Source organism: Cyphellophora attinorum, assembly GCF_001299255.1.
Source record: "Cyphellophora attinorum strain CBS 131958 chromosome Unknown Contig43, whole genome shotgun sequence".
Classification (NCBI taxonomy): domain Eukaryota; kingdom Fungi; phylum Ascomycota; class Eurotiomycetes; order Chaetothyriales; family Cyphellophoraceae; genus Cyphellophora; species Cyphellophora attinorum.
Window position 1 is genome coordinate 148,710 of NW_017253271.1, and position 24,930 is coordinate 173,639.

General features: G+C 53.3%; 10 protein-coding genes across 10 annotated transcripts; 7 read left to right on the plus strand and 3 right to left on the minus strand.

Moving 5' to 3' along the window:
* Positions 1–641: 641 nt before the first annotated feature.
* On the plus strand, positions 642–1,271 carry AB675_10168 (uncharacterized protein; the record flags this gene model as incomplete). The annotated part of the gene is made up of 1 exon (XM_018138921.1): positions 642–1,271. One exon carries the CDS (start codon positions 642–644, stop codon positions 1,269–1,271), a length of 630 nt encoding a protein of 209 aa, XP_017995157.1.
* A 672-nt stretch (positions 1,272–1,943) lies between these two features.
* AB675_10169 (uncharacterized protein) lies at positions 1,944–3,819 on the plus strand (the record flags this gene model as incomplete). The annotated part of the gene is made up of 4 exons (XM_018138922.1): positions 1,944–2,234; positions 2,952–3,312; positions 3,390–3,475; positions 3,535–3,819. The coding sequence occupies 4 exons, from the start codon at positions 1,944–1,946 to the stop codon at positions 3,817–3,819; spliced, it is 1,023 nt and encodes a 340-aa protein (XP_017995125.1).
* A 461-nt stretch (positions 3,820–4,280) lies between these two features.
* On the minus strand, positions 4,281–5,317 carry AB675_10170 (uncharacterized protein; the record flags this gene model as incomplete). The annotated part of the gene is made up of 3 exons (XM_018138924.1): positions 4,281–4,528; positions 4,608–4,841; positions 4,915–5,317. The coding sequence occupies 3 exons, from the start codon at positions 5,315–5,317 to the stop codon at positions 4,281–4,283; spliced, it is 885 nt and encodes a 294-aa protein (XP_017995172.1).
* A 1,110-nt stretch (positions 5,318–6,427) lies between these two features.
* On the plus strand, positions 6,428–7,366 carry AB675_10171 (uncharacterized protein; the record flags this gene model as incomplete). Its single annotated transcript, XM_018138925.1, has 2 exons — positions 6,428–6,546; positions 6,595–7,366. 2 exons carry the CDS (start codon positions 6,428–6,430, stop codon positions 7,364–7,366), a joined length of 891 nt encoding a protein of 296 aa, XP_017995123.1.
* A 1,014-nt stretch (positions 7,367–8,380) lies between these two features.
* On the minus strand, positions 8,381–9,164 carry AB675_10172 (uncharacterized protein; the record flags this gene model as incomplete). The annotated part of the gene is made up of 4 exons (XM_018138926.1): positions 8,381–8,829; positions 8,880–8,939; positions 8,992–9,048; positions 9,098–9,164. 4 exons carry the CDS (start codon positions 9,162–9,164, stop codon positions 8,381–8,383), a joined length of 633 nt encoding a protein of 210 aa, XP_017995164.1.
* A 1,662-nt stretch (positions 9,165–10,826) lies between these two features.
* Positions 10,827–12,707, plus strand: AB675_10173 (N-acetylglucosaminyl-phosphatidylinositol biosynthetic protein gpi1; the record flags this gene model as incomplete). The annotated part of the gene is made up of 1 exon (XM_018138927.1): positions 10,827–12,707. The coding sequence occupies one exon, from the start codon at positions 10,827–10,829 to the stop codon at positions 12,705–12,707; it is 1,881 nt and encodes a 626-aa protein (XP_017995142.1).
* A 579-nt stretch (positions 12,708–13,286) lies between these two features.
* AB675_10174 (Beta-apo-4'-carotenal oxygenase) lies at positions 13,287–14,862 on the plus strand (the record flags this gene model as incomplete). The annotated part of the gene is made up of 2 exons (XM_018138928.1): positions 13,287–14,357; positions 14,437–14,862. 2 exons carry the CDS (start codon positions 13,287–13,289, stop codon positions 14,860–14,862), a joined length of 1,497 nt encoding a protein of 498 aa, XP_017995174.1.
* A 3,535-nt stretch (positions 14,863–18,397) lies between these two features.
* On the plus strand, positions 18,398–19,651 carry AB675_10175 (uncharacterized protein; the record flags this gene model as incomplete). Its single annotated transcript, XM_018138929.1, has 4 exons — positions 18,398–18,494; positions 18,540–18,835; positions 18,883–19,007; positions 19,057–19,651. 4 exons carry the CDS (start codon positions 18,398–18,400, stop codon positions 19,649–19,651), a joined length of 1,113 nt encoding a protein of 370 aa, XP_017995150.1.
* A 1,119-nt stretch (positions 19,652–20,770) lies between these two features.
* AB675_10176 (uncharacterized protein) lies at positions 20,771–21,248 on the minus strand (the record flags this gene model as incomplete). The annotated part of the gene is made up of 2 exons (XM_018138930.1): positions 20,771–20,917; positions 21,162–21,248. 2 exons carry the CDS (start codon positions 21,246–21,248, stop codon positions 20,771–20,773), a joined length of 234 nt encoding a protein of 77 aa, XP_017995143.1.
* Positions 21,249–22,066: 818 nt separating this feature from the next.
* On the plus strand, positions 22,067–24,087 carry AB675_10177 (Vegetative incompatibility protein HET-E-1; the record flags this gene model as incomplete). The annotated part of the gene is made up of 3 exons (XM_018138931.1): positions 22,067–23,072; positions 23,124–23,350; positions 23,398–24,087. The coding sequence occupies 3 exons, from the start codon at positions 22,067–22,069 to the stop codon at positions 24,085–24,087; spliced, it is 1,923 nt and encodes a 640-aa protein (XP_017995137.1).
* Between the last annotated feature and the right edge of the window lie 843 nt (positions 24,088–24,930).

Consider the following 24,930-nt stretch of genomic DNA (forward strand, 5'->3'; position numbering starts at 1 on the left):
TGCAGATGCATGGGTTCCACTTGGATTGAGCTATGCACTGGCTGGCAGGCATTCCATTTTGTCATATACTACCACATATGGTCTCTATATGTCATTCACACGACCCAGAAGTCCGTCACAATGGCTGTCGAAGGACTCCGTTGCGCTTCCGGCACAGTAGAAGCGTGTAATATTCACATCGCAGTACTCCTTCAAGCATCATTCCTATTGCTGGCCCATGCAGGCAGATCGCAATTACCAAAGCCCGGATTGCCCTTGTCCTCGCCTAACCGGCTGCGTGTTCTCGCAGTGCTTAAGCGCTGTGGACAATATCTACGGTATGTGTATTGACCTTGGCACTCAGGTCCGTGCATGATCTCGACGGTCAGTGATCTTGAACAAAGGCTGCAGCAAGAATAGGTCGTTCTCACAATGAATGAGACAAAGTCTCGGGTTGATGCGCGACTATTGAAATCTTTTGTCCATTGATCGGGGCTGCGCATAATTTGACCATTGCTGCGAGCACGGATATCAATAATGATCCAAGATTGCGCGAATATACTTGTAAATCTGGACAGAGGCAGTGTACTCTCTGCAAGTCATCACTACACGACCAACGGACCTTGTGCCTCATACCAATCCGAACGTCGCCAACTCCAAACATGCTGCCCTCAAACGTGCGCACACAGATTCGCAGCCACCTCCCCTCACCCATAGCGATCCTGTCCCGGAACAAGAGCTATCGGGAACTTCCCCACTCACCTTCTTCGCCCATTGACCGCCGTTTCAGCACAGTCCGCCCCACCAGATCACATCGTTTCGCTCCACACTCTCCAACATTCTACCTTGAATCCATATGCGCCACATGCGGGAAGGCCGACCCAGAGACATCGACTATACCCGTACCACCCTCGCCACGACGACACCCTTGTGCCGGCATATCCCCAGCATGCCGCAAGCAGTGCACTTGTGCTGAGCGAGCAGCTGAGAAGTTGTTGAAGTCTCCCAAGCCGGTCATTACGCGCGTGCAGCTTGAGCCCTGTGGAAAATGCTCCGTCGGCAATAGAGTACAGCGCGTTATGAGTGCTGTGGTGAAGGCCACGAGCCCAGCGTTTGATAATTTGGCGATCGGACGGCAGGGAAGGACGAAGGCGATGAGTGTGCTGATTTCGGCAAGTGTGAGGGGAAAGAACAAGGCCAGGGGTCGGACGAAGCTGCAGAAGATGGAGGAGCAGGAAGATAGGGAGAGTCTGCTGGACGAGGAGGCACGGAGGGCGATGGTCGAGGATTGAGCTGAGTTAATGCCAGTCAGTAAGATATATTTCGTGCCTGTCGAACTGCTTCATGTGCCCTTCGGCAGTCTCTGGGGAAGAAACTGCGTATTTGTTCAGCGTGTTGTGGTTCCCGACTCAAGTCCGTCACCATCTGATGACGACAAGGTCATCAGCTGCTGATGAGGTGTACCCAGCACTTGCAATCGAACAAGGAAGTGTCGATGTGTTTCTACAATGTTAGCATGAACATTTCCTCTATTGCTCTTTTCCGGTTCCAATAAAGTTAGGTTTGCTGGCAGCTGGAACTGGCAACAAAGGTTCCAGTCTACTGGCTCTGCAGCAGAAGGAAGTGGCATGCTTTGCTGTTTCATCTTCACAGTGACAGAGTGTCCTCACGTGCTCCCACCCCAGTTCCCGTGATTGTATTTCATGTTTTCTGCTTTGACGCGTCGACGTTGCCAGCAGAAATTGAAATGCCTGGCCCAGGCGATTTTGTTTTCACAAGATAAATTGCTGCTTTGCAGGCACGACACTCACCATGAGACCATTTCACATCACATAATTGCGCCTCGAGCCACATACACACCTGTTTGAAGCAAAACCACCATTTTCGGACCATAAGCAGCACTCCAGCTCGACTTCCCGCAACGCCTCACCCAACACATCCCACTACCGCCGCCGACCGCCAGAATGTGCGTTCGCACATACATCACAGAGACCTGCACCAAGTGCAACAATGAGATCGAGCCTCGCGCCCGCAGCGAGGTCATCAAATGCTGGTGGGAAAAGCTCCGCACTGGCCGCTGCAGCAAGGAAACCCTCGCATTCAAGAACATCCTCGTTGACGGCTGCGACAACTGCAAGACCACCAGTGAGAAGCACCGGGAGTTGTTGGTGGAGCGACGGGAGAAGGAGAAGGCGGAGAAGAAGGCGAAGGAGCAGATCAGCGTGCTGGAACAGGAGGGGTGGGAATCGCAGGAGGTCAGCGGACTCGGAGCGAAGGCGACATCATGGGCCATAGATTTGTGGGAAGCCGCAACGGCATGGATGGAATGAGTGACGGGAAGGGGAGCAGCAGCGATACACGGCAAAGCAACAAGCACAACAGACCGAAGAGGCCGAGAACCATGAAGGACTCCTAAGGTTGATACGAAGCCAGCGACGAGCACATTTTCACCTGTGATTCCCCCTGCTTAGACCCTGACCGCCAAGCGTAGCCCGCCCGCCGAAACTGTAGTCCTATTGGCAGCAACAACGCCCAGCGGAGCACCTTCTCCAGCCTAGAACGATCCGGGCTTCGATGCCAAGATTATGAGCACGTTTTCTCACGTCCGTCAACCTTTCCACCGGCTCAACTGCGCGGAAGTCGAAGGGTCAACAAAGAAGCTGGCAGCTTGACGCGTCTCGCAGGCTCGCTGAAAGACCGCAAAATGAGTTTGCTACGGGGCGGTCTGTGCTACATGAGGGCACAAAGCTCGAGCCACGCTATGTGAGTTGAGTTAGGTATCATGGAAAGCGCTCCACCACCACCGAACCACCCGACCGTGACATTCGTGAGCGGATGCCACCGAAGCGGTCAAGTCAGGTACGAGGGACGATCTCACGCACTAGCCGAGAACTTTTGAGCAGGTTAAATATACCTATCCCGTTGACTTCCTCTCTTGAATCTTTCTCTCCATCACTACCGGCTATTATCAGGCCAATTCCATCATCTTCTCGTCTTCGATAACCATCTCGAACGACGTGCCACTCAAACGCCCAGACACCGCCCAGAACTCAACCCATCAACAGCCCACCACCACTCAACATGGCCTCCCTCACCTCAATCGCCTCATCACCCTCCTCCCAGCCCTGACCACCGCCCACTTCCACCTCCACTTCCCCGCCGCCCGCGGCGAAGACACCGACAAACAAGCCGACTTCCCCTGCGGCGGCTACCCCACCCCCGCCAGCACCCGCATCCCCATCAGCCTAACCTCCGGCCTGCCCCTCTCCATGGAACTCGGCCACGACGAGAACCTGATCTCCGTCTTCCTCGCCATCGGCAACGATCCCGGCAGTGCTTGAACGTCGAGCTCAACCCTACCGTGAGCGAAGTCGGCTTGGGTGATTTCTGCTGGGCGAGTTTACCTGTAGATGTGGCAAGTCTGGGGATTGAGGAGGGCACGAATGCGACTGTGCAGGTTATTACGAATGGACATGCTGGGAATGGGCTGTATAACGTAAGTTTCGATCTTCTCTCCCCGATGCAGCAACAAGTGAACTAATTGCTTTTGAACAGTGCGCAGACATTACCTTCACCAACACATCCCCAGCAACCCCAGAAACCTGCACCAACAACACCGGCATCACAGCAGAGGCCTTTACGGGCACCACCTTGGCCAACACCACTATGGCCGAAGAGGATCACGAGGGTCACGGCGATAATGCTACGGAGACGGCAAGTGCTACGGATGCGGGTACCAGTGCGACTTCGGCTTCGAGTGCGGGCGCTGGCGCGATCGCCACTGCTGCCGGATGGGGCGTGGTCGGCGCTGGCGTCATGGGAGCTGTTGCGTTGCTGTAAGTCGAGAGGCACGGAGAGAAGAGGAAGATGCTGGGGCAGCTCGTAGAGGCTCTGTGAGTGAGAATGGAAAGGCATTGCGATCAGGGGATCTCAGGTATTGATTACTGGAACAGCGATGGTAGTCATTAACAAAAGCTCAAGACTACCTCTGTTGTCTCTCACTTCATCTACGAAAATGCATGTCTGCTAGCATTTCCGGTTCCCCAGCACCCATACTCACCAAATGAGAGTGACGCAACAAACAGTGAATAGATTCTTCTCGAGTCAGAACGATGACGTTTCGGATTAGCTTGGTCTTCACTGCTTTCAAAGAGTATAAGTATTCGCTTCGCCCTCGACACTTTCTTCTTCTTCTTCCTCACGACCCAATCGCAGTCTCACCAGCGCATTGCCATGCCATAGTAGCATCCACTGCTACTAGGTGGGGCGAATACCACCAGTCCCAGCTCCCTTGGGACCCCCTACGGTGCCAAATCCAACACCCTCACCCCATCCCCCGGCGTCGGCGGTAAGATCCAATCCGCCGGCGGGTTCTCGGGCGCTTGATGTTCCCTCGCCCACTTTCTCACCGCATTGAAGTCTCGACAGGTATGCCGCGTATTGAAGTCCACGAAGGGCTTCGGCTCTGTCTTGTTCACCCACACCGACGCGAAGACACCGATGTCGATGGTGCACATTAGGTGTTGGCGGAGGAAGTCGAGACAGTGTGCTTGGTAATTGTTAGTCGGGATACTCGTGTGGGCCGGACGAGTCGGGAGGAGAACGTGGTTGAGTAAGAGTATACTTACAAACATGCCACCTCTGAACATCCTCCGGGTCACCCCAAGCAAGGTCGCCTTGACTGTGGTAGTAGTCGTAGTTGTACCACAGCCCTTGACGGAGCAGATTCAAGCAATGAAGCTGATGGAAGCCCTCGATGAAAGCGGGATACCCTCCCCCGTACTTCGAATTCAGCTGCATGTGGTCTTGTGGCCGAAAGCCGACGCGATGGGCATCCTTGGCAGGGACGATGATGTTGCGGACTACAAAAACACTGTGAGTCTCGATTGTATCAGAGGAGTAGGTGGACCAGGGGAGGGCGGTATAGACACGTACAACGCACGCCCAGTCCGTCCCAAGCCGCATCCACTTCCGGGCTGGCATCTTGCCGATAGATGTTCTCGTGCACAAACGTGCCATTGAACTGCTCTATGTGGAAGCTCATTGGCACGCCGTCAACGACAGGAGACCACTTTGACACGTGATGTATTGCGCCGCTGTCAGAGGGATATCGGCGGCCGACAATGAGGCCGCAGAGCGAGGAGATGACGCATGAAGCGAAGAAGATGGTGAGGAGGGCGAGCATTGAAGCTCGTGATGATCTGAGGGTATGCAACGGTCGTGATGAGGCCTCTGACTCTGCATTCAGAAGATGAGACGTGTCGTCGTCGTCATCGGCGATAACGGGCAGATACTTCTCACAGTTGTTCATGACGAAGCTGACCTTCTTGTCGTTCATCTTGCAGCGTTGAGACTAGCAGAACAGCGGTGGGATCAAGGAGGAATTTCGAGAAGAACAGCGAGAGCGATCAGCAACCCCTCAAAGCAGACTGCCACCCACCTTCTTCCTCATTGCCTGCCTACCTACATACCGTCTTCAGGGGGCGGCGATGCTGAGGGCAGATTTCGCCAGTATGCAGCCTTGACTGCCAAGGGATCTTCCACAGTCCAGTCACACACCTGTCTGCGACCAACTCGTGTTCAGGACAGCCGATATTGGGGCCGTAACATTGCAAAAAAAGCAGCAGTCGTGTTCGCGGAGAAGCAAAGAAGTTCAAACTGCTCAGCCCCACATTGGCATCCCTTTTCCGGACCAATGAAAATAGAATTCGGCTATCTCTTGGCGTTGAGTTCAACCGCCTCGTGTTGCCATCGTGCTCGTAACTTGCCGTCTCTTTGATACATCGATCTCGAGGAAATACGTCTTACATTGTCAGTGAGTCTGCCTCGTCGGAAATAGAGATCAAGCAAGTTCCTGACGGTGGCTTGCTGCACGATGCTGGTACGAGAAGGATTCCTGCCGCCAGGCTCGAGAGAGGTGCTGGTCTTGTTCACAACAGCAGGCGAAGTCGGACGACCATTCGATGGTTCGTATCTTCGGGCTCATAAGTGATGGGTCTATAAGTCTGTCAATCTCAACATGTGACCTCCACGAAGACCGCGAAGATGCATAACTTCGGAAGCGACCATAGTATCTGACTTCGACACCAGAGATGGCGTTTGCGTTGTGACGGGACACAGTCGTGTGGTGAACAGAGATCACCGACTTGCTGGGCGCAACTTCGTGGGTCGAAAGCATAGCCTCGAGTGTCGAGTACCCCTGCGTCGAGGTATGAAGGCACTACCTTGCCGCTTTCGAAGCCAGAGAAATGGTTGGTCGTTCGTGTGAAGTACGCCTCGTATCGCGGACGGACTGGCATCGACTCGACATATTGATCGACGTCAACAGAACACATCCTGTGTCGATGGATTATAAGGCCATGGATCCTCAAAGGTAGTTTGCTGCTCTCTCTCCTCATCGGGACTCTCTTTTAAGATACCAGGATCTCGTCGCGCTTTGATCTTCACCATGTATTCATCAGCCCTTACTGTCCTTGCCACTGCCTTGAGCATTAGCCTCATTACGGCAGCACCGGTCGCACCACCTCCTGAAGTTGCTGAGCAGCGAAGTGGCCTCCTGGAACGTAAGTTGTTGAGGTACCTTCCAGGAATGACCTGGTAGCTGACGCCCTCTAGCACTGTCTTCACATACGAAGACTACGGCAGCGTGCCCGTCAAGCGCGAGCCTGCCCCTGTGCAGCCCATCGTAGCCTGCGAGCCAGGCGACAACTGCCCTCCATGGATCGTCACTCGCGAGGCTACCCCAGACCCTGAGCCCCTGCGTCCTATGGACCCTGGCAACGAGTATCTGGCCTGCTATTGGGGCTATGTCGGCGGCAAAGCCAAGCGCGATATCGATGCCGTCGAGCTCGAAAAGCGCTGTGGCAAAGCCAAGCGTGATGTCGGCGACGAGATCTCGAAAAGGGACCCGGAGCCACTGACGGATCTTCGCAACAGGTATCAGGCGTGCTACTCGGCGTACGTTTCCCTGAAGGCCAAGCGTGGCGAGGCCGTTGAGTCGGTGGAGCTAGAAAAGCGCTGCGGCAAGGTCAAGCGCAATGCCGAGGACGAGATGTCCGAGCGCGATCCAGAACCACTGACAGATCTTCGCAACATGTATCGAGCATGCTACTCAGCGTATGTCTCCCAGAGAGCCAGGCGTGGCGAGGCTGTTGAGTCGGCTGAGCTCGAGAAGAGATGCGGCAAGGCTAAGAGGTATGAGCTTGAGAAGCGAGTGTTCGTCGAACCGGAGGTGATCCAGGAGATCAATGACGAGTTGGGTCCCACCTATCAACAGTCGTACGCGGCGTACACGATCGGTGGACCTGGCAAGGTCAAGAGGGAGGGGGAGGCGGAGTCGGAGGAGAAGGCTCCTATTGACGACCCGAGCATCGTAATCGGTTCTTGAGTTGATGATTGATGGACTGGAAGAGTTGCTTTGCTGGACAGTGGGCAGTTGAGGTATCTTGATGTCGATGTTGCTGCGCAAGGATTGCTTCCTCGTCCTAGTCGTTCATTTCGCAGCCGATCACAAATTATTGGTCAATGGACAGTTGGATACGAGAGCCTCCCAAGAAGAGGCAGGAGTGGAGGATATTATAGTACTCAGCTAGCGCAAAATTTTCAAGACGGAAGATGTGTCGAAGTGGTTTGGAGCGAGATCAGCAGCAGTTAAGGCTGAGTCCTAGTCGTGCCTTCCACATGTACTCATCTCCAGAAAGCAAGACCATTACGCGAGCACCTCAAGGGCAGAGTGCGTCTGGGACGAGCGACGCACGGTGGCTCGACGTGACCTAACGCAGATGATAGGTGAGAGTGAGATCAAAGGCAGTCCCGCTGTGAGAGGAAGAAGTCTGCGGCGCATCAACAAGGATCACGCACATCGTGCGGGCATCGCTGTCGCCATCCACCTCCCATGGCCGGAACCACAAACCAAGCAATTGCATCAGTCGCACGGAGCACTACGGGTTCGGACAGACACAGTACGACGGCAAGCATGAGAACGTGACACGGGAGGCGACAATACTAGAGGTGCGCTACATCTTTGAGACCTACAGGAAACACGAGAAGCAGGGCATGAAGCTGGAATTATTATTCGTGTGTGGTGGCCTTTCTCTATGACGAGCAGCAGTGAGCTCGAGACTGCAATGGTAGGACCTTTGAGATCCAGGGTGCCCTTTGTCGGTCTTGCGCTGTTGTGCCTTGATCCAATTTTCTTTTCAAGCTTCCATCTCTACCACGCATGATGTGTTGTCCAAAGTCCAAAGTGATCTTGACTCTTATCTGATGCAGGTAGACGTATTGCTGATGCAATAATTGTCGAAGGTGTTATCGTGTTTGCGCTGTCGAAAGATGTGTGAACCTATGTGCAATGTGACATGTCGATACATGACCACGAAATGCAAGGTATGAATGCGTTGCATCAGTAGAAGGCTGCAAGAGCAGCGACACCGATAGCAGCGAGGTTCATTTTCAGAACACTAGCACCACCGACCGCAGGAGGAGTGGTAGCGGTCTCAGTAGAAGTTGGAACGCTAGCAGTGCTAGTGGGTGTACTGGTGGTGATGGTAGTAGAGTTATTACCCAGACCAGAAGGAGGACCGTTGCTAGCAGGAGGAGCCGGGCTAGGAGTAGCAGCAGGCGGACCAGCAGGAGGGGCAGACTCGGTGCCAGGGACAGCAGGAGGAGTCGAACCAGTACCGGGGGTCTCGGTAGGAGTGACGGTAGGAGTAACGCCGGCGTTAGGAGTAGCGGTATCGGATGGAGACGAGACTGGCTGACCGGGAGCACTAGAGGCGGTAGCTACAGGAGTCTCGGTACCAGTAGGAACGCCGGGAACGCTGGAGGGGCAGACAGTGGTAGTGGTGTCAACTGCTGTGTCGTTAGCGACATGTTATTACGTGTGAGAAGAAATAACGTACGAGCGCGCTTAGCCAACATGCCAAACATCGATTCGATGACATCGTCAGGGACACCGTGAGCTGCGCAGTCTGTCAGTCATAGTTCGTTGACGAAAAGTTGAGGTTTGCTTACCAGCCAACTTCGCAGCGAGGGCATTGAATTCCTCAGTCTCGCGCTTATTGAGAGCAGCTGCACTCCCGTCAGTGGTGATTTGATTTGACATGAGAACATGACTTACCAGAAGCACCACCGAAAAGAGCCATGAAGCCCATGACGGCGGCGAGGATGATAGTGAGAAACTTCATTATGAAGCTCGAAAGAATGCAAGAGGATTAGGTACGAGAATCGATGCGAATGCTATCCAAGCCGACTGTTGACCCTCAAAAGAGTGTAAGATTGAATGCAGACCAAGGATGCGAGGTTCTGGAGATGTTTGTGGGTAAAAGAAAAGTGGAAGGTGCGTTTGGCAGAGGAGAGCGAAATAAATAGTCGTGGACAACGGCGAGGCAAGAGCAAACTCTTGGCACTTCCGCTATGTCCTGATTGCTTTGATTGTCGCAGGCAACAAGTTGATTTTCAGGTGACAATGACTTCGGCAGGCTGCGGTTGATCCGGTTCGATCAAGTCGTCACTGCGAAATGCTCGTGGCGGGGTTCTGATATGATTCGGGAGGCCGTCCTACCCATGAATTATTTAGCCTCAATCAAGCCATGCTTGATAAAGATAGTTGTAGTTGTTGATGACCGATGTTGGTGCCGGTGATGGTGCCGATGCTGGTGTTTGTGATCCGGAATGACCTACCTTGCTTGCTCGGCTTCGTGATGTAGCTTTGATGTGATCTCGACTGCTGGTGTATGTGGACACTCATTCTCGGCAGGCTGCATGCCTCACCTGTGAGTACAGGGTAGATTCTGTGACACCGCGATCGTCCAGTAGGACCTATGCGAGTGCCCCTGACTTCCCTCCTTCACAAATCATGATGTCTCTTGTAACATGGCAGTTGACAGAGGCAATGGCAAGGTGTGAAGAGGATTGAGGTCTACGTTTAAGCTCTAAGAAGGTCTGTGGAAGCTTCTCTTAGCGCGTCTTTAGCGCCTTGGCTGGCGATTGTACCTGTATCTCCGTGTGAGCCCAGTCTGATGCTCAATATATCGACTGCTTCGACTTCCACTCCTCAGGCGCTGGCCACTGGCTGGCAGACATCGCACTCTACACATCTGAAGCGCCTGCCGCGTCAAGTGCTACTGGGCGGATGCACCCTTTCTCATCACTGACTATTGGCATTTTCGTTGCGGGTTACATCACAGCTCGGTGGGATCTGGTGACACGCCTCTACGAACTTGCCATTTTCGCTTGGGACCACGGAGTAGTGGTAAGTCTGTTCGGCCGAGGTGTTTGCTCGTACAGTTCTGACAAAGCACTAGACGAGGGCCGCGAAAGCATTTGTTGTTCTGTCACTCATCTTCTTCGCGCTCATCATTCCGATCGAAAGACTTGCGGCGCATGAGGCAAAGCTCCATCCACGATCGCTCACACACGGCATCTCAGCACGCGAACAGCTAAGAAGACGCGGATCTTTCTAGTGGTTGACAGGATGGGAATATGCCAAAGAGCAATAATGACCTCCTGCGCATCTTCTGGCCGGGTGACTTGCAATGGGTTGATGAACCCGGGGTGATTCTGGGCTGGCGCAACTCAGAGTCGGACTTGGTGGTCATCACTGTCCTCCCGAATGCCGAAGAGCGAAGTGTTGAAAATGCTTTGCGTATGGGTACACTTCTCAGAAGCGGTTCACCTTCAGGATCGAGGTCAACAGAGCTCTACGACCGATCGAGCATGCATGTGGTGGGCGTGGTGAATCCACCAGAGATGCCAACGACATTTGACATCTCTCGCCTGGTCGTGTATCAGCGACCAAAGTCTTCCAGACCTCGAATCTTCTGCCCCGCGTCGCCGTTCAGATCATCATGTTTGATCCGCCAGATCCAAGCAAGATGCAATACGTGTCACAGCAAGCCATGTCACTCTCGCTTGACGACAATGCGAGGTCAAGGACATCCATTCCGCCCGAGCAGCGTGACGAGATAGAAGAAGAGGAAGAACGTGAAAGAAAGCGCAAAGCTCAGCTGGTTTCGAAATTGAAATTTCACACAGTTGTCAGGCATCAGCCTACACGCTTGGAGAGAGCGCTCCCTACCGTCCTGCGGCAGATCAACTCTGTCAAAGAAGTAGCTGAGCTCGTTCACAAGAACTCACCATTGGTTGGGCCACGACGGAAGCGTAGCATGTCTGTCAGCGACATGGTCGTCGAATCAGCACAGTCACTGTACACATTCGCAGCCTGGTCGCTGTGGACGCTCTTCATGACTTCAGTCTACCCAACCCTCTTGTCATGCTTCAAAGTCGCTATTGTGGCTCATCGGGCTGTCGCTGAGGGGCTTCTTCAGATTCTCGAATGGCATCTTCCTATTCAGTCGATTCATCTGCCAGACGGACCGGTGCACAGTGACGGACCAGTTGCTCTCAAGGATATTTCAGCATGTTGTCAGCAAGTTCATTTACGACTAGAACAGTTCTCTTATTATCCTTCGCAATATGCGAGACTGCGCAAGCGTAGCCATTCGTCCGGTTCGGTCTCGGACAACAACAGCGACTATATCAGGTTCTACAACTCCTTGTGGCTTGTTGCGAACGATGTCATTATTGGTATTGCGATTGGCAGCTTCATCAACGACAACGCAACGCAAGTCTCGCGCTTCCTCGCAACCATTGTGAACGAATACACCATTGAAGGGCTCAAACGTATGATTCGTTGGCTCATGGACAATCCTGGTGGCTTGAAGCTCAACACTGAGCTGGCAGCATTCTTGGGCGATCTCTTCCTCTGGGTTATCGAATATTGGTCCGGCACGTTGATCTATTTTGTGGTTCCGCACTTACCGACGATGGTCTACTTCATCAGCGTATCCTCCTTCGCCGGCGCCTCAATGCCGATCGCAATTCTGTCGGATCTGATCAGCCTATTGACGATCCACATCTACAGCTTCTACATTGCAAGTGCCAGAATCTTCAACTGGCAGCTCACCATCATCGTCAGCTTGTTCCATCTTTTCAGAGGGAAGAAGCGAAACGTACTTCGCAATCGTATCGACAATTGCGACTATGATCTGGATCAACTCCTCCTCGGAACGATCCTATTCACACTACTGTTCTTCCTGCTGCCAACAGTCATCGTTTTCTACATCACTTTCGCTTTCGCGCGAATGAGTATCATCACAGTCAAGGCGTCACTCGATTCCTGCCTGGCTTGTCTGAACCACTTTCCACTCTTCGCGATCATGCTACGCGTCAAGGACAGCAAGCGCCTGCCAGGAGGTATACATCTCCGGCTGATTCCAGTGGCTAAGGAAGACGTACTTCAACAACCAGCTCCATCGCCTAATAAACAGATCGAGGACGACGACGAGTCACCAACCAGCACAGACTTTGAACGGCTGTTGCTACCGAACGTGTCATACATCGGATTGTCTTCGCATCCTCTCTCCCTGCGGCAGATTTTTGAGGAGTATTTTCAGCTAGGCAGTCGGATCCGGAAACACTACTTGTCAGCAAATGTTGTATTCAGGCTTCTCACCGGTCGCTTTGTGCCGCCACTTGGTCGCGATGAGATGTACGGACTACAGTATAGTGTACTCCCTAGGCACAGGATCGGTGTTGCTGAAATGTGGAAGATCTTGAATGAGGCTCAGGATAAGACCTCCGGGGAACCACCCTGGAGAGTCGATGGTAGGGCGTCTGGCCAGCATCAAAATGGCAGTGTCCGCTCGAAGTCAAGGCACCGGCGATAGCAGTAAATCATACTTCATTGACATGCTCTACCATGAGACCCGCATCAATCTCTGACTACCATGCATGTCGTGAGGCTCTTGCATCCCCTTTATGATGTTTCGGCGACTTACGAACCCCAGTGCCGTCAGATTCAGGGACTCTCTTGGCGGTGCAGATGCTGACTTGTTGCTCTATTCAGCATTCGGTAGGCGTTCTTCGCTTACGAGTCGTCGTATGCATTGTGCCTGAAGTCCTCCTATTGCATGCAAGCCTTAGTATAGGTAGGTGGCCTCGCCAAAGAAGGTCGCGCCCGACCGAGGTGGCTGCACGATAAGTGAGCATTAAATATATTTGCGCGAGGAAGTTTGATCTTGTATCTTTGCATTGATTTTCCAAGTGGCCAGAGCGCCACAACCTGTTTCTTCCTCTTCGGTGATAATTGTGCCGAATCATGTATCAAATATAGATAGAAATATCACATTAGAAGCGTTCCTGTTGCGACAAGCAGCGTCGACATCAAATAACCTCGAATTTGGAAAGAGACCACCCCTAGCGGAACCAACGTCACACCGAAAGCTTGAGCCATAAACCCCAAAACAATGACAATCCCAACCTTCATCGAAACCACCCCAGAAACCGTCCCAACTGCCGCCGCACGCGTCCGCGAAACGTTCCGGGCGCACAAAACCCGCCCCGTCGAATGGCGGATCAAGCAGCTCCGCAAGCTCTACTGGGCCATCGACAAGCATGAAGCCGATCTACGGCTCGCCCTCGAGCGAGACATCGGCAAAGGCCAGTTCGACGCCATGCTGGGCGAGATCAACTGGGTCAAGAACGACATCGTCTACGTTACCACCCACCTCAAGTCCTGGATGAAGGACGAGAAACCCACGGACATTGACTTCGCCAACCGCCTCGTCAGCCCCCGGATCCGCAAGGACCCCTATGGTGCCGTGCTGGTCATCGGGCCCTTCAACTTCCCGCTCCAGCTCTGCTTATGCCCATGCATAGGCGCGATTGCTGGCGGCAACACCATCGTCCTCAAACCCTCCGAATCCACCCCCAACTGCAGCGCCATGATCCAACTCCTCTTCACCGAAGCCCTCGACCCGGACGCCTTCACCGTAATCCAAGGCGCCATCCCGCAAACCCAAGCCCTCCTGGCCGAGAAATGGGACAAGATCTTCTTCACCGGCTCCGTCAGCACCGCCAAAATCGTCGCCAAAGCCGCCGCCGCGCACCTGACGCCCACCGTTTTCGAGCTCGGCGGCAAGAACCCCGCCATCGTCACCGCCAATATCAACGTCCCCAACACAGCCCGCCGCCTCCTCTGGGCCAAGAACATGAACGCGGGGCAACTCTGCATGTCGCCCAACCACGTCCTCGTCGAGCGCAAGATCCTCCCTCAACTGATCACCGAGCTGAAATCGGCATACGCCGAATTCTACCCTTCCGGCGCAAAAGGCACAGAGGACTGGTGCAAGATCGTCAATCTTAAATCCTTCTCCCGCCTGCAGAAACTCCTGGACGCAACCACTGGCACTATTCTCCTGGGAGGCGAAACCGACGCCGAGCAGCTATACGTCGCGCCCACCGTCGTCCTCGTCAAAGACATGCACGATGCCCTCCTCGCAGAGGAAACGTTCGGGCCCTTCCTCACTTTACTACCAGTAGACTCTCTTTCCGAAGCGATCAGCACGCTAACGCCCTTCATGAGACGCCGCTGGCGACGTATATATCGGCTCGGAGGCCGAAGCAGATGCCGTCCTGGCCCAGACTCGCTCGGGGGGAGCGACTATCAATGACACGTTATTTCACGCGATTATCCCGACGCTGGATTTTGGCGGGGTGGGGGATTCCGGGATGGGCGCGTATAGAGGTAGAGCCAGCTTCGACGCGTTTGTGCATAGACGGAGTATAGCGAAGACGCCGAACTGGGCGGAGAGGATAATGAAGATGCGGTATCCGCCATATGCGGGGACGAGTAAATACAAGACCTTCGATGCGATGCAAAGGAGGAATGTGAATTTTGATAGGGAGGGCAATGATAAAGTTGCGTGGTGGGTGTTGGTCTTGACGCTGGGAGGGAGGAAAGGGGTGCTCAGGTGGATTGGGTTGGTGTTGGCGACGGTGGGGCTGAAGAGGGGCGGGGAGGGAGGTGAGAGTAAGGTGTAGGGTGTAGGGGTGGGAGTTCCTGAATCGATCGTTGGGATGGGGTTGTTGCGAGCACGTTGACTTTGGACAGAAGAGATGACTAGACGGGAGGGCAAGATTGTTGGTTTGGTAGATGGGATGATAGATACGTGTTTCTTTGAGATAGGAAAGCAGAGCGTTGGGGATTGAGAGTGTGTAGAGATCTAGAATGGATGGCGCTCTACGACGATTGATATCAATTCATGCGACATTTGAAAGTGAATCTCCCTGTGGCCTATCGGCATTCATCGAAGCGGCAGCATACCAGCCGATCCATCGCACGAAGCCCGACCAAGATCTTCGCCCCACCAGATTGCACTGAGTGCTATCATGGCGTGGCAATCGGAGCTGGGGTAGAGGGTGTGTCGAACGAGTTATAAGGAGTCGAGGGCAAGGCACCTACCTATACCTTTCTGACAAAGCTGAGATCCGAGGCAAACCGAAACATTCACTCTATCGACCCGTCCAGGCGGTATTCACTGCTGCTTCCATGACTCGCAAGTCCGTTGCTGCCTGTAGTCACCTGATTGACTGGCCCCAGAGGGGCTCTTCACCCATAGCCGGTCACAGTTGAGCGGGGCGGCGAGTGACTTAGTTTCCCAACTCTCGGACTCACACACAGTCGAACCATTCTGTTGCTGAAATGCCAGACAACGAGCAGCTAGAAATCGTGCTGAGGTAGACTCCTCGCCTGAGACATTGCCCGGCGTTGCTTCACTGAGCCCACCTGGACGTCCGTTCATATCGCACATTCCCACGGACGACGGTCATAGCTCGCCGGGCATTTGCAGTATATCGATTCAGGTACTAGTCACTGTATGGAGTGCTAGGTAAGACGGTCGACTGTGAAGGCTGGTCGTTGGGACATGTAGAACGCCGAACTGAAGATTCTCGGGATGTCGGGTCGGAATGGCCTATCACGGCGGGTTGAAGATATCTGGTTCAGGTCGGAAATGCCTAATGCGGCGGCTGAAGATACCTAGAAGACCGGCGTGGATGTGCAGAAAGCCGGGTCGGATACAGGAAGCCGGAAAGAAGATACCTAGACGCCGAGTTGACGATGTACAGGAACACGAGGTCAGCATCTGACAACAGTTGCTTGTTCCGTGGGAGACGGCGTTCGTCCGTGAGCCGCGCTCGCAGTTTCGCCGCAATCAGTGTGCACGCGTTGTACGTAGTGAATCCGCTTGGTCCAGTGGGCCATGTACACTCTCCTGCATGCGACAGTCGACTGAGCCAAGGCAGCGCGCGTCGAACACTGATCGACGTGTCCAGGTACGCCAGCAGTGGCGACGGTTTGTGTAAGCGAAGCATATGCTTTTGCTTAGTACGAGGCCTTGCTTTGAACGGTTCGAATCGCCCCTGGATATCGCAAACTCTAGCAGCAATAAGCAGTCGGCCTGGAAAGCGTTTTCCCGCATCTGCAAATCAGGTGGCGAGTCTCCCGTTCATGCTTGGGCAAGGGTCCAGCAGTAGAGTTTTGATCTGCGTGGCTGTTTTGGCTTCAATGTTTGCGAGGCCTCCGGTGGGCGAAAAAGCATTTCGCGGTACAAATCACAGACAACTTCGAGGATGTCAATCTGACTGCTGATGCATGTGTCGTGAGATGCGTATGCCTGGCGCAGACAAGATAAACCAGATTGTTCGCCTGCCAGTCCGAAAAGAGTATCGGTCGTGGTTCTGGGGAAGCAGCAGGGGGGTGGTAAGCGGAGTCGATCGAGTCGGAGATTTCTTTCTGGATCCGAAAACGAGGCCTTGGAATTCGCAATGACTGTGCCAACGTTTCCTTGTGGTGTAGCAGCTGTCATACTGTAGAGACGATCACGACGGTCCTCTGGCATATGTAACACTTCAGGCACACTCTACGGTCGATCAGCCTATGTCTGGAATCGTTGCCTCGTGTTGTCCTCGCTTCGCGGTACTTCGAGATTCGATGCCCGGAGACATGCCCCGACTCGGGCGTCACAACGAGAAGCGAGTCCAGGCATCCCGCATATGGGCGTTTGCAGCGAAGACGACAGATTCGTCGGCAAATGTAGATCGATCGTACCGTTTGACGTCGCAGCTGCTGAGATTCGATGTACGATGTTCCCGTGAGTCATGCAACATAGCATGTATGTAATTGTGTTGTAGGTGTTGTACCTTGTAGAGCTGAGAATTGGGATCAGCACCTTCTAGACGGGTACAGATCCTTGGGCCGTTACGCCGGGCGGGCTGCAGCGCCTTGAACAAGTATTTCGCAAAGTCAACTTTACGACATATGGAAGATCCGGATGGTCGGCTTCGTATTTTCGTAGTATATAGAGTTGATAGTCGACTTATACATATGATCTGCGGACGAAAGTTTGCGCCACCAAGCCTTGACGGCTTGAACAAGACGCACAAGTCCTCGAAATAGTTGTCTCCTTCCGCATTCGGGGTCTTCAAGGACTGTGAAGGCTGTTCATACCGACCTCGCCGTCTTCAAATTTCAAGGCAGGCAAGGGAAAGCTCTCGTTCGATTGGTCATAGAACACAGGTCAAGGCACACAAGAGATCAAGCCCAAAACCTACCCCATGAAGCGGGTCCAGATGGCCAAGCCGGAGAACGTTTGATGCCACTCGTCGGGATGCTGGGGGCCGTGTCGAGGCCGCGACTCGCCAGTAGCTCCTGCCCTTGATACATGGTCATAGCCACCGGGCGCCGTTGCACTAATGACTTGAACATCTGACTGTAAGTGAAATAAGGTACAGTACCTCCTTCCTAGCCTCTACAAAGCAGGACCAATTTGACGTCTGCTTGGAGCCGCAATTCCTCTCGATTACGGCCGCGCCTGCGCAAGCGAGACTCGTGCTTACCGAAGTACCCATCGAGAACTTGTTCCGCTACCACGATAGGCTACAACTTCACTTCACCAAGCGAAACTGTGCTCCAACGACCTGTCATACCTATTCACCGCCGTAAGCCACCCCCATCGCTGGCGACTTTTCCCAGTGACAAACCAATCCCATCCTGTGTTCACCAGTCCTGGCTGCCTGTCTCGTCTAAAGCACTCCAGCGTCCATACGAAGTTTCGTATTAATTAGGAAATTCACTACCCAGTGGACTCGGACTTAGCTCAAACGCGGCTCAAACTGTCTTTATCGGACGTCAAGCATTGTCTGTCGTCCACCCACAGTTGACTGCACCACAATTACTGCCCAGTGTTCTGCCATTAATCATCATGTCGACGCAGCGACACGAACGCAGCTGACAACTATGAAACGGAAGCAAGCAATCCAGCCTGCTCCTCAGATACAAAAGTCGCATCTATGTCCCTGCGGTATCGACTATTCGGTACGACATGAATGTAGATGGCGGCCAGCATTCCGCAATCACGAGCTTCCAAGGAGTGAGAGAAGGACTGCAGTGCACTCGAGAGATGTCACCAGCAATTCCGTCCAGCAGAAACGAATCATGATCATCGGTAGCCTACCTTCCCGACGGAGAAAGCAGAAAGCGGCTTCATCTCCCACCACGGGCAGGAATGGCCAAATCATGCTAAAAGGAATGCCTTTGGACGTGTTTCACGCCGAACCCTTCAATGCCTATCCGATACCAACCATTGGCGTGGTTCATCGCATGGCTGAACATTGTACGTGGCTATCGCAGTTCGGGTACTCAAGTTGACGTACAGCAGTTCTACGTGTGTGGGCACCGCAGCAAGGCCACGCTTTTGCCATTGACGGACATCCGAACCCGTATTTATCATTGCTGTGGCCGTACGCTCTGCAAGACGCCGCGATCTTCGAAGGCATAATTGCCATGTGCCGAGCATCGTGGCTTCTGGAGAACGGTCAAGACACTCTGCATGATCGTGGGTTCAACTATCACTTCAACAACAGCAAGCAAGCCTTGCAGAGACGTCTCGACAACCCCGACACGTGTTACGATGACACGACCCTGCTTTCGATAATGGCACTGACAACAGTCGATGTGGGTAGTCCAACGGTATTGACTCCGGGCGTCGTTGACATTAGCAGTATACGCTTGGCGAGCATTCACTGGCCGAACAGTACTTGCAGAGCATGCGTCAGATGGTGACCATGAGAGGTGGCCATCGAGATGACACGGACTGGAATAGGTTTCTCACGGCTGTTTGCACCGCGTAAGTGTCCACTCACGGGTTCGACCAGGTCAACAACTAAAATTCCCAGCTTCGAAATGCTCTGGAGCTTCATTCTGTCGAATAGTCAGCAAAATAATTCCCCGACCACCAATGGCGCCGACAAACCTTCCGAGGCGATGAGGAACGCCATTCCAGTCTATGCTAATCATCCTTTTCCTCCAGACTATACAGCATCACTGGCTCGCATTCCCCAAGGCTTCAGCGATTTGGCTGTCTCAAGCCTTCTTTCGATGCAGTGCGTCCGCGTGATCGAACGCATACCGTTCACGCCCAGCTCTGCCGAGGCGACGGCAAACTCACCTCGCCCGGACGGAGCTGATCTACACACTATACACACCGATCTTCTGAAGCTTACAACCCTAAAGACCACCAAGATGGAGCACGTCCTCTGCTTTGGCCTTGTGGCTTACTGCTTGCCACTCCAATGCGGTAGGCCACTGCCCGCAGGTTGTACATCTCTGCTACAGTCATGTGTCGACGCATACATGAGGTTCAATCTCCGTGAGAACGAGGAGAAGCTGGACGGGAAGTGCTTACTATGGATCGCTGTGGTCCTTGCTTCCGCCCTGGACAACTGCGCAGATGAGGCCTTCGACACGCACCTGTCCTCGAGAAAATTTTGAACCGTTTTCCTCAGGCGAAGTCGTGGCCGACAGTCGAGAAGATTCTTCGGACATTCCTTTGGCATGATAGCCTCGTTTCGCAGTGGTATAATGCCTGGCAGAATGTGATGCAGCGAAGAGCCAGCCCGCCCACCGATGTCGGAATCAGCCCGGTGACTTTTAGCCCAACGACGCTTGTCAACGACAGCCCACGGTCTCAGCTGTCGCATCTGAGCAAGCAACATAGTCCTAATCCTTCTGTGGCGGTACAAAAAGCTATACCCGATGACCGGCCTGGCATCAAAGTCAGCAGCCTGCTGATCAATGACTGAAGCCATACTGCCATCACTCTGATCAAGCGCCTGAGCTAGATGACTTGGCATCATGCAGCCACAGAGCTGCCACGGATGGCTGCTATCACGACCTGCATCGAAGCAAGTGAGATCGCTCGTGCTTCGTTGCACTTGCTGCAAGGCAAGGTGGGCATTAGTCGACCGATCTACACCACATATGCGAGCCCAGCGACTTCTATGCCGGGATCCTGAGTGGACGGCTTATGTATAGCTCGTTCATTCCTACCGACCGATTCGAAGGGTCAGTGAACGGCTTTGGAGCGTCGAGCACCGCTTAAGCATTCGAGACGAGCCCGACGGACACGCCGACCAACTGAGGAGCCAGTCCGCGTTAGGGACACTGCGGTGCAAATTTGCCGTGGCAGGCCTGACTAAAACCTTGCAGACCCGGCACGCCAGAAGTCGTCCGCTAGCACGGATTGGCCCGGGAGCGACAGACTACGCTTGCCCATACCAGAGATCAGATGCGCGATCTTGCATTCTGCAGAAGTGGCTATCGCTAAGTCGCCGCCCGGAAGAAGCCACGGCCGATCAGGGCACGATGGATGAGAGCAGTTGGCTATCTCGATTCGTTCAAACCAGCGGCTTCACCGCGACTGCTTCAATCTTTCCCCGATGCTTTGTAAGACAAATGTCATCACACAGGTCGTTCGTGCCATCTACGCCGACGTCAGACACGCAAAGCGACCAGACAAACTCCGGTGTTGGGACTCTTGAGTCCCCAAGGCGTAGATAGTCTTGTACCGGGCCGGAACATATCACTCTGGAATAGCCCTGCCCACCGCTTTCACTGATTGTCGTCACCCGCCAGCTTCCTCGGCTTGGATTCATCATCCGCTTCGTCGTTCTTGGTGGTCGAATTCCCGGACTTCGAGTCGTCTGAGGACGAGCCTTTCTTCTGCTCTTCGAGCTCCTCGGGCGTGAATTCTATGATCTGAGCAAGTCAGGGTATGGTATCAGCATATATAGTCAGGGAAGTGGTGTAGGACAGGAGCGTTCGAGAACGTAGCTCAAGTTAAGAGAGTACGGCAAGATGGGAAAGGGAAGAATGGGCGGACAGAAAGGAGGAGAAAGCAAGCGAGCCTATCGAGTGCGGTAGATCTGTACACTCCAGATATGCCCAGAGATGAGGCACTAGAGGATAGGCAAGTTGCTAGTCGAGGAGAACAAGAACGTACGTTGTTACAGCTCGCACAATGCCCGTAGAGTCCATCTTTCGTGAGGTCCACGCCGGCGCCGCATTCTTTGCACTTGACTGTTGGCATCATGAATTTACTTTCTTCCAAATCGATTCTAGACTCCTGTTCGTGCCTCGAAGTCAAGGTCAGAGGTGCGGAAATCCAGCTTTGCCCGTCTAATTCTCCTGCTGCGATGCCTTCGCTAGAGGCGGTGGCGTTCGGAAACTGGAAGCTGTAGGTATAAAGTCAGGTTTAGCAGATATACGTGCCTGCTGAAGGTACAGATTGGGTGGACGTGAAAGTCACGGTCGAGGATACGAGATAACAGGCATGAAATGTTCTGGACCATGTGTATTGAGGTCACCAGTATTTGAGGTCTAACGCGGTGTCGTTTCATGGGTGATGACGTCTGACTTGCAGGCCATTGACACAGAATTGTAGCCTGCAGTCGACCAAAGGATTTAAGAGCTTGATAAGTCAACGTGCCTGCCTGATGTTACTCATGGACCAAGAACTTGGGATCTTTGGCAGTCGACGCGAATACTGGTACATGGGCAGTATTCCGTTCGGAAAATTATCTAAGTATGTTGGCTCGTTAATACTATGCCAAAAGTCCCTGCCAGGCGTGGAGGCGCTGCTGCCCGGAGTGGATCTTGGCACGCCTATCTCTTTCCTTGCTGGCGGCATCCTAGCCCGCGCGACCTGCACATCACATCTCTCCTCTGATTCTCCAGCTATTCGCGATGATTGTCCTAGCCTCGTATCAGTCGAGAGGCCTAGGCTAGCGGGCTTGTTCAAGTTCGCTGCGCAGTACAAGGCTAGGTCGAAACAAATGATTTTTACCTCTCTTGAAAAGAGTGTGTGCCTTACTACGTTTCGTGCTATTAGCTCCCTGCGCACAAAAGATGCGCCTGCTTTCTCTTGACTCCGAGGACGGTCTGATACTATCAGAGGATCTGCCTGAGAAGGAGCTCCCTGCGTATTCCATTCTTTCCCACACATGGAGCCTCCGCGGCATTGAGGACGAAGTGACCTTTGCTGATATCAACAACAGGACTTACAGAGACAAGGCCGGCTATTCGAAAGTGCTATTCTGTGCCAGGCAGGCGAAGCAGAATGGTTTAGATTACTGCTGGGTTGACACTTGCTGCATCGACAGGAGCAATTCGACCGAGCTCAACAGAGCGATCCAGTCCATGTTCCGCTGGTATCAGAATGCGGCTTTCTGCTATATTTATCTGTCTGACGTGTCAACGGCTGCTTCTGATGGCCAGAACAACAAATATCGTAATTGGGAGAATGACTTCAAGAGAAGCAGATGGTTCAGACGTGGCTGGACTTTGCAAGAGCTACTAGCTCCTAGGAGGGTGGTTTTCTTTTCCCAGGAGGGGCGTGATCTAGGACACAGGGAGGACCTGGTCCATCTACTCGTACCCATTACGAGAATAACCCCAGCTGCACTCCAAGGTAGAGAGCTATCGACGTTTTCGTCGGGTGCGCGTCAGCAATGGGTCGAAGGTCGGGAGACCAAAGAACCGGAAGATATCGTGTATTGCATGCTCGGAGTACTTGGATTCTCGCTGGTACCAAACTACGGCGAGGGCGAGGCTAATGCCAGGGCTCGACTCCGAGACGAGATCAATAAGACAGCAGTCTTTCGTCGAGGCGTCAGCTATGTCGATGTGGCAACGTTGCTGATCTTTGCTGTGGTCCTGTTCATAGTTCCTCATTGGTTGACTGGGTCAGACGGAGTTCAGAGCTATCAGCAGGAACGTAAGCTCGACAGCAATCTCCCTATATACGCGGTTCTTGGTGTGACTGGTGTTGGCAAAAGCACCTTCATAGCCACTGCGGGCGGGAAACATATCGAGACAGGCCGCCCACCCTCCATCAGCCACCAGCTTGAATCTCGTTTGTGATATTCTCCTCACTTTGGGACATTTCTACTAACGGGATGTACAGACACCGACGCCACCAACTTTTACCGCTTTGATTCCCGTATTACGGGACCCGGTTGCCTTGTCGATACTCCGGGCATTGATGAAAGCAATAGGACTCGGACGGACACCGAGATCATGCTGACGATAGAGAATTCGCTAAGAGAATTGAACGTCAAGGACAAGCTGCTGATGGGTTTGATATTTCTTTACGATATCCGGTCGCCACGTGCCACTGGCTCAATACTGACTGTTGGTGACCGACTCAGGTCATTGGAACCCTTGCTGACGCTGTATAGGCTCTCGACACAACCCTTCACATGATGGACCGCCTCTTGGGCGTCACAAGCATAGCTAAGATCACACTCGTGACGACGAAGTGGACAGTAGGCGCAACCTACCAACAAAGAGTTGAAGAGGAACAGAGGGAACGAATGCTCCGCATGAGTTATTGGCAGGGGCCACTGTCATGCAATTCAGAAATGGCTAGGTACGACAACACTAAGGATTCCGCACTCAACATTATCGCACGTCTAAAGAGTCGGGAGACGCCTATTGAGCCACCTGTCGATGGATGCTTCCCGAAACCGGGTCAGCTTGCATCACCGAAAAGTCCGCAGCAATCGACGTTTGCGAAGAGCACTTCTTGGAGGCTGAGCACAGCTCTCAAGTGGCTTCTCGATGCTGCGGCGGCAGTGGTGGCCTGCCTTCTTGTCTATACGGGACTTGACCACTACGGATCCGAAGACAAAACAATGGGTGGCGGCATCATGATCACGGTTGGTGTATGTACGTTTGCGGCTCTTGGTCTCATCTTCACGCATGGCATATGGCCACTCACTACGATGTGGATTCCGATGGCTTGTTTGCTCATCGGATCGTCAATTGACGACCTAATGAGACTTGGAATAATGGGGTTCCGGCTGATCGATGGACTCGTGATGGCAACCGGCGTGTGTTTGCTGACAGGCTGGTGGATTTATGGCTAGTTATCAACTGCTACGTAGCTACAACAAAGCGTGATACTTCGCTATCTGCTTGATAGTTACGACGCAGCTAGATCGGTGGTATCGAGCGCCAGTCATGCAAAACGCGTCGGAAGATAACGACGGCCCCAGTGGGAGACAGTGCTGGCACACCTGCGGTCGTCGTGATACAGTACAGCCCACTCGTGTAACCAGCTGTTTTCCTATGCGAACCCGACAACCTCTTCCAGTCCCATGCTGAACATATTTGAGCCGGGAGACAGAGGTCGTCCATTCTTCCATAATCTGTCGCGAAATTGCGTGCTTCGAGCTCACAATCATCGCATTATCTGATTCCTCATCACAAAAGGTCTGGAACGCACGGCGTCCACATAGACCTTGCCCGCCGACCTCGGCACCACCGGCCCTGAAGCGTCATCGTGGAGCCCCTCGATTCTCGCAGCGAGCCTAACGAGAGCTTGAACAAGCCTACAGCTCCAGCTTGCTACCCTGAACGAGTCAGCTTCACTATTGCTTTCTTTCACCCCACCTGTACCTGCAGTGAATGACAACAGAGCAAGTGCGAAGCAGCGCAGTCGTCATTGCTCTATTCCAAATACTCAAATCGTTCGCAGGGCAGGTGCGATTGAGGACATTGACTTTGGGAAACATTAAATTGTGACCTCAATCGACCACAATGTCAGCTCCTCTTGCACAACTACTTCCTCGCACTCTTCTTGCTCGAGCACCTCTCCGCCAGAGCCTCCGACTACAGTCCCAAACTACATTCTCAAGAACACCCAGATACTTCCAACTCAAGCAGCAATATGGCATTCATTTAACTTCCCGTCTCGAGGCTGATGGTGA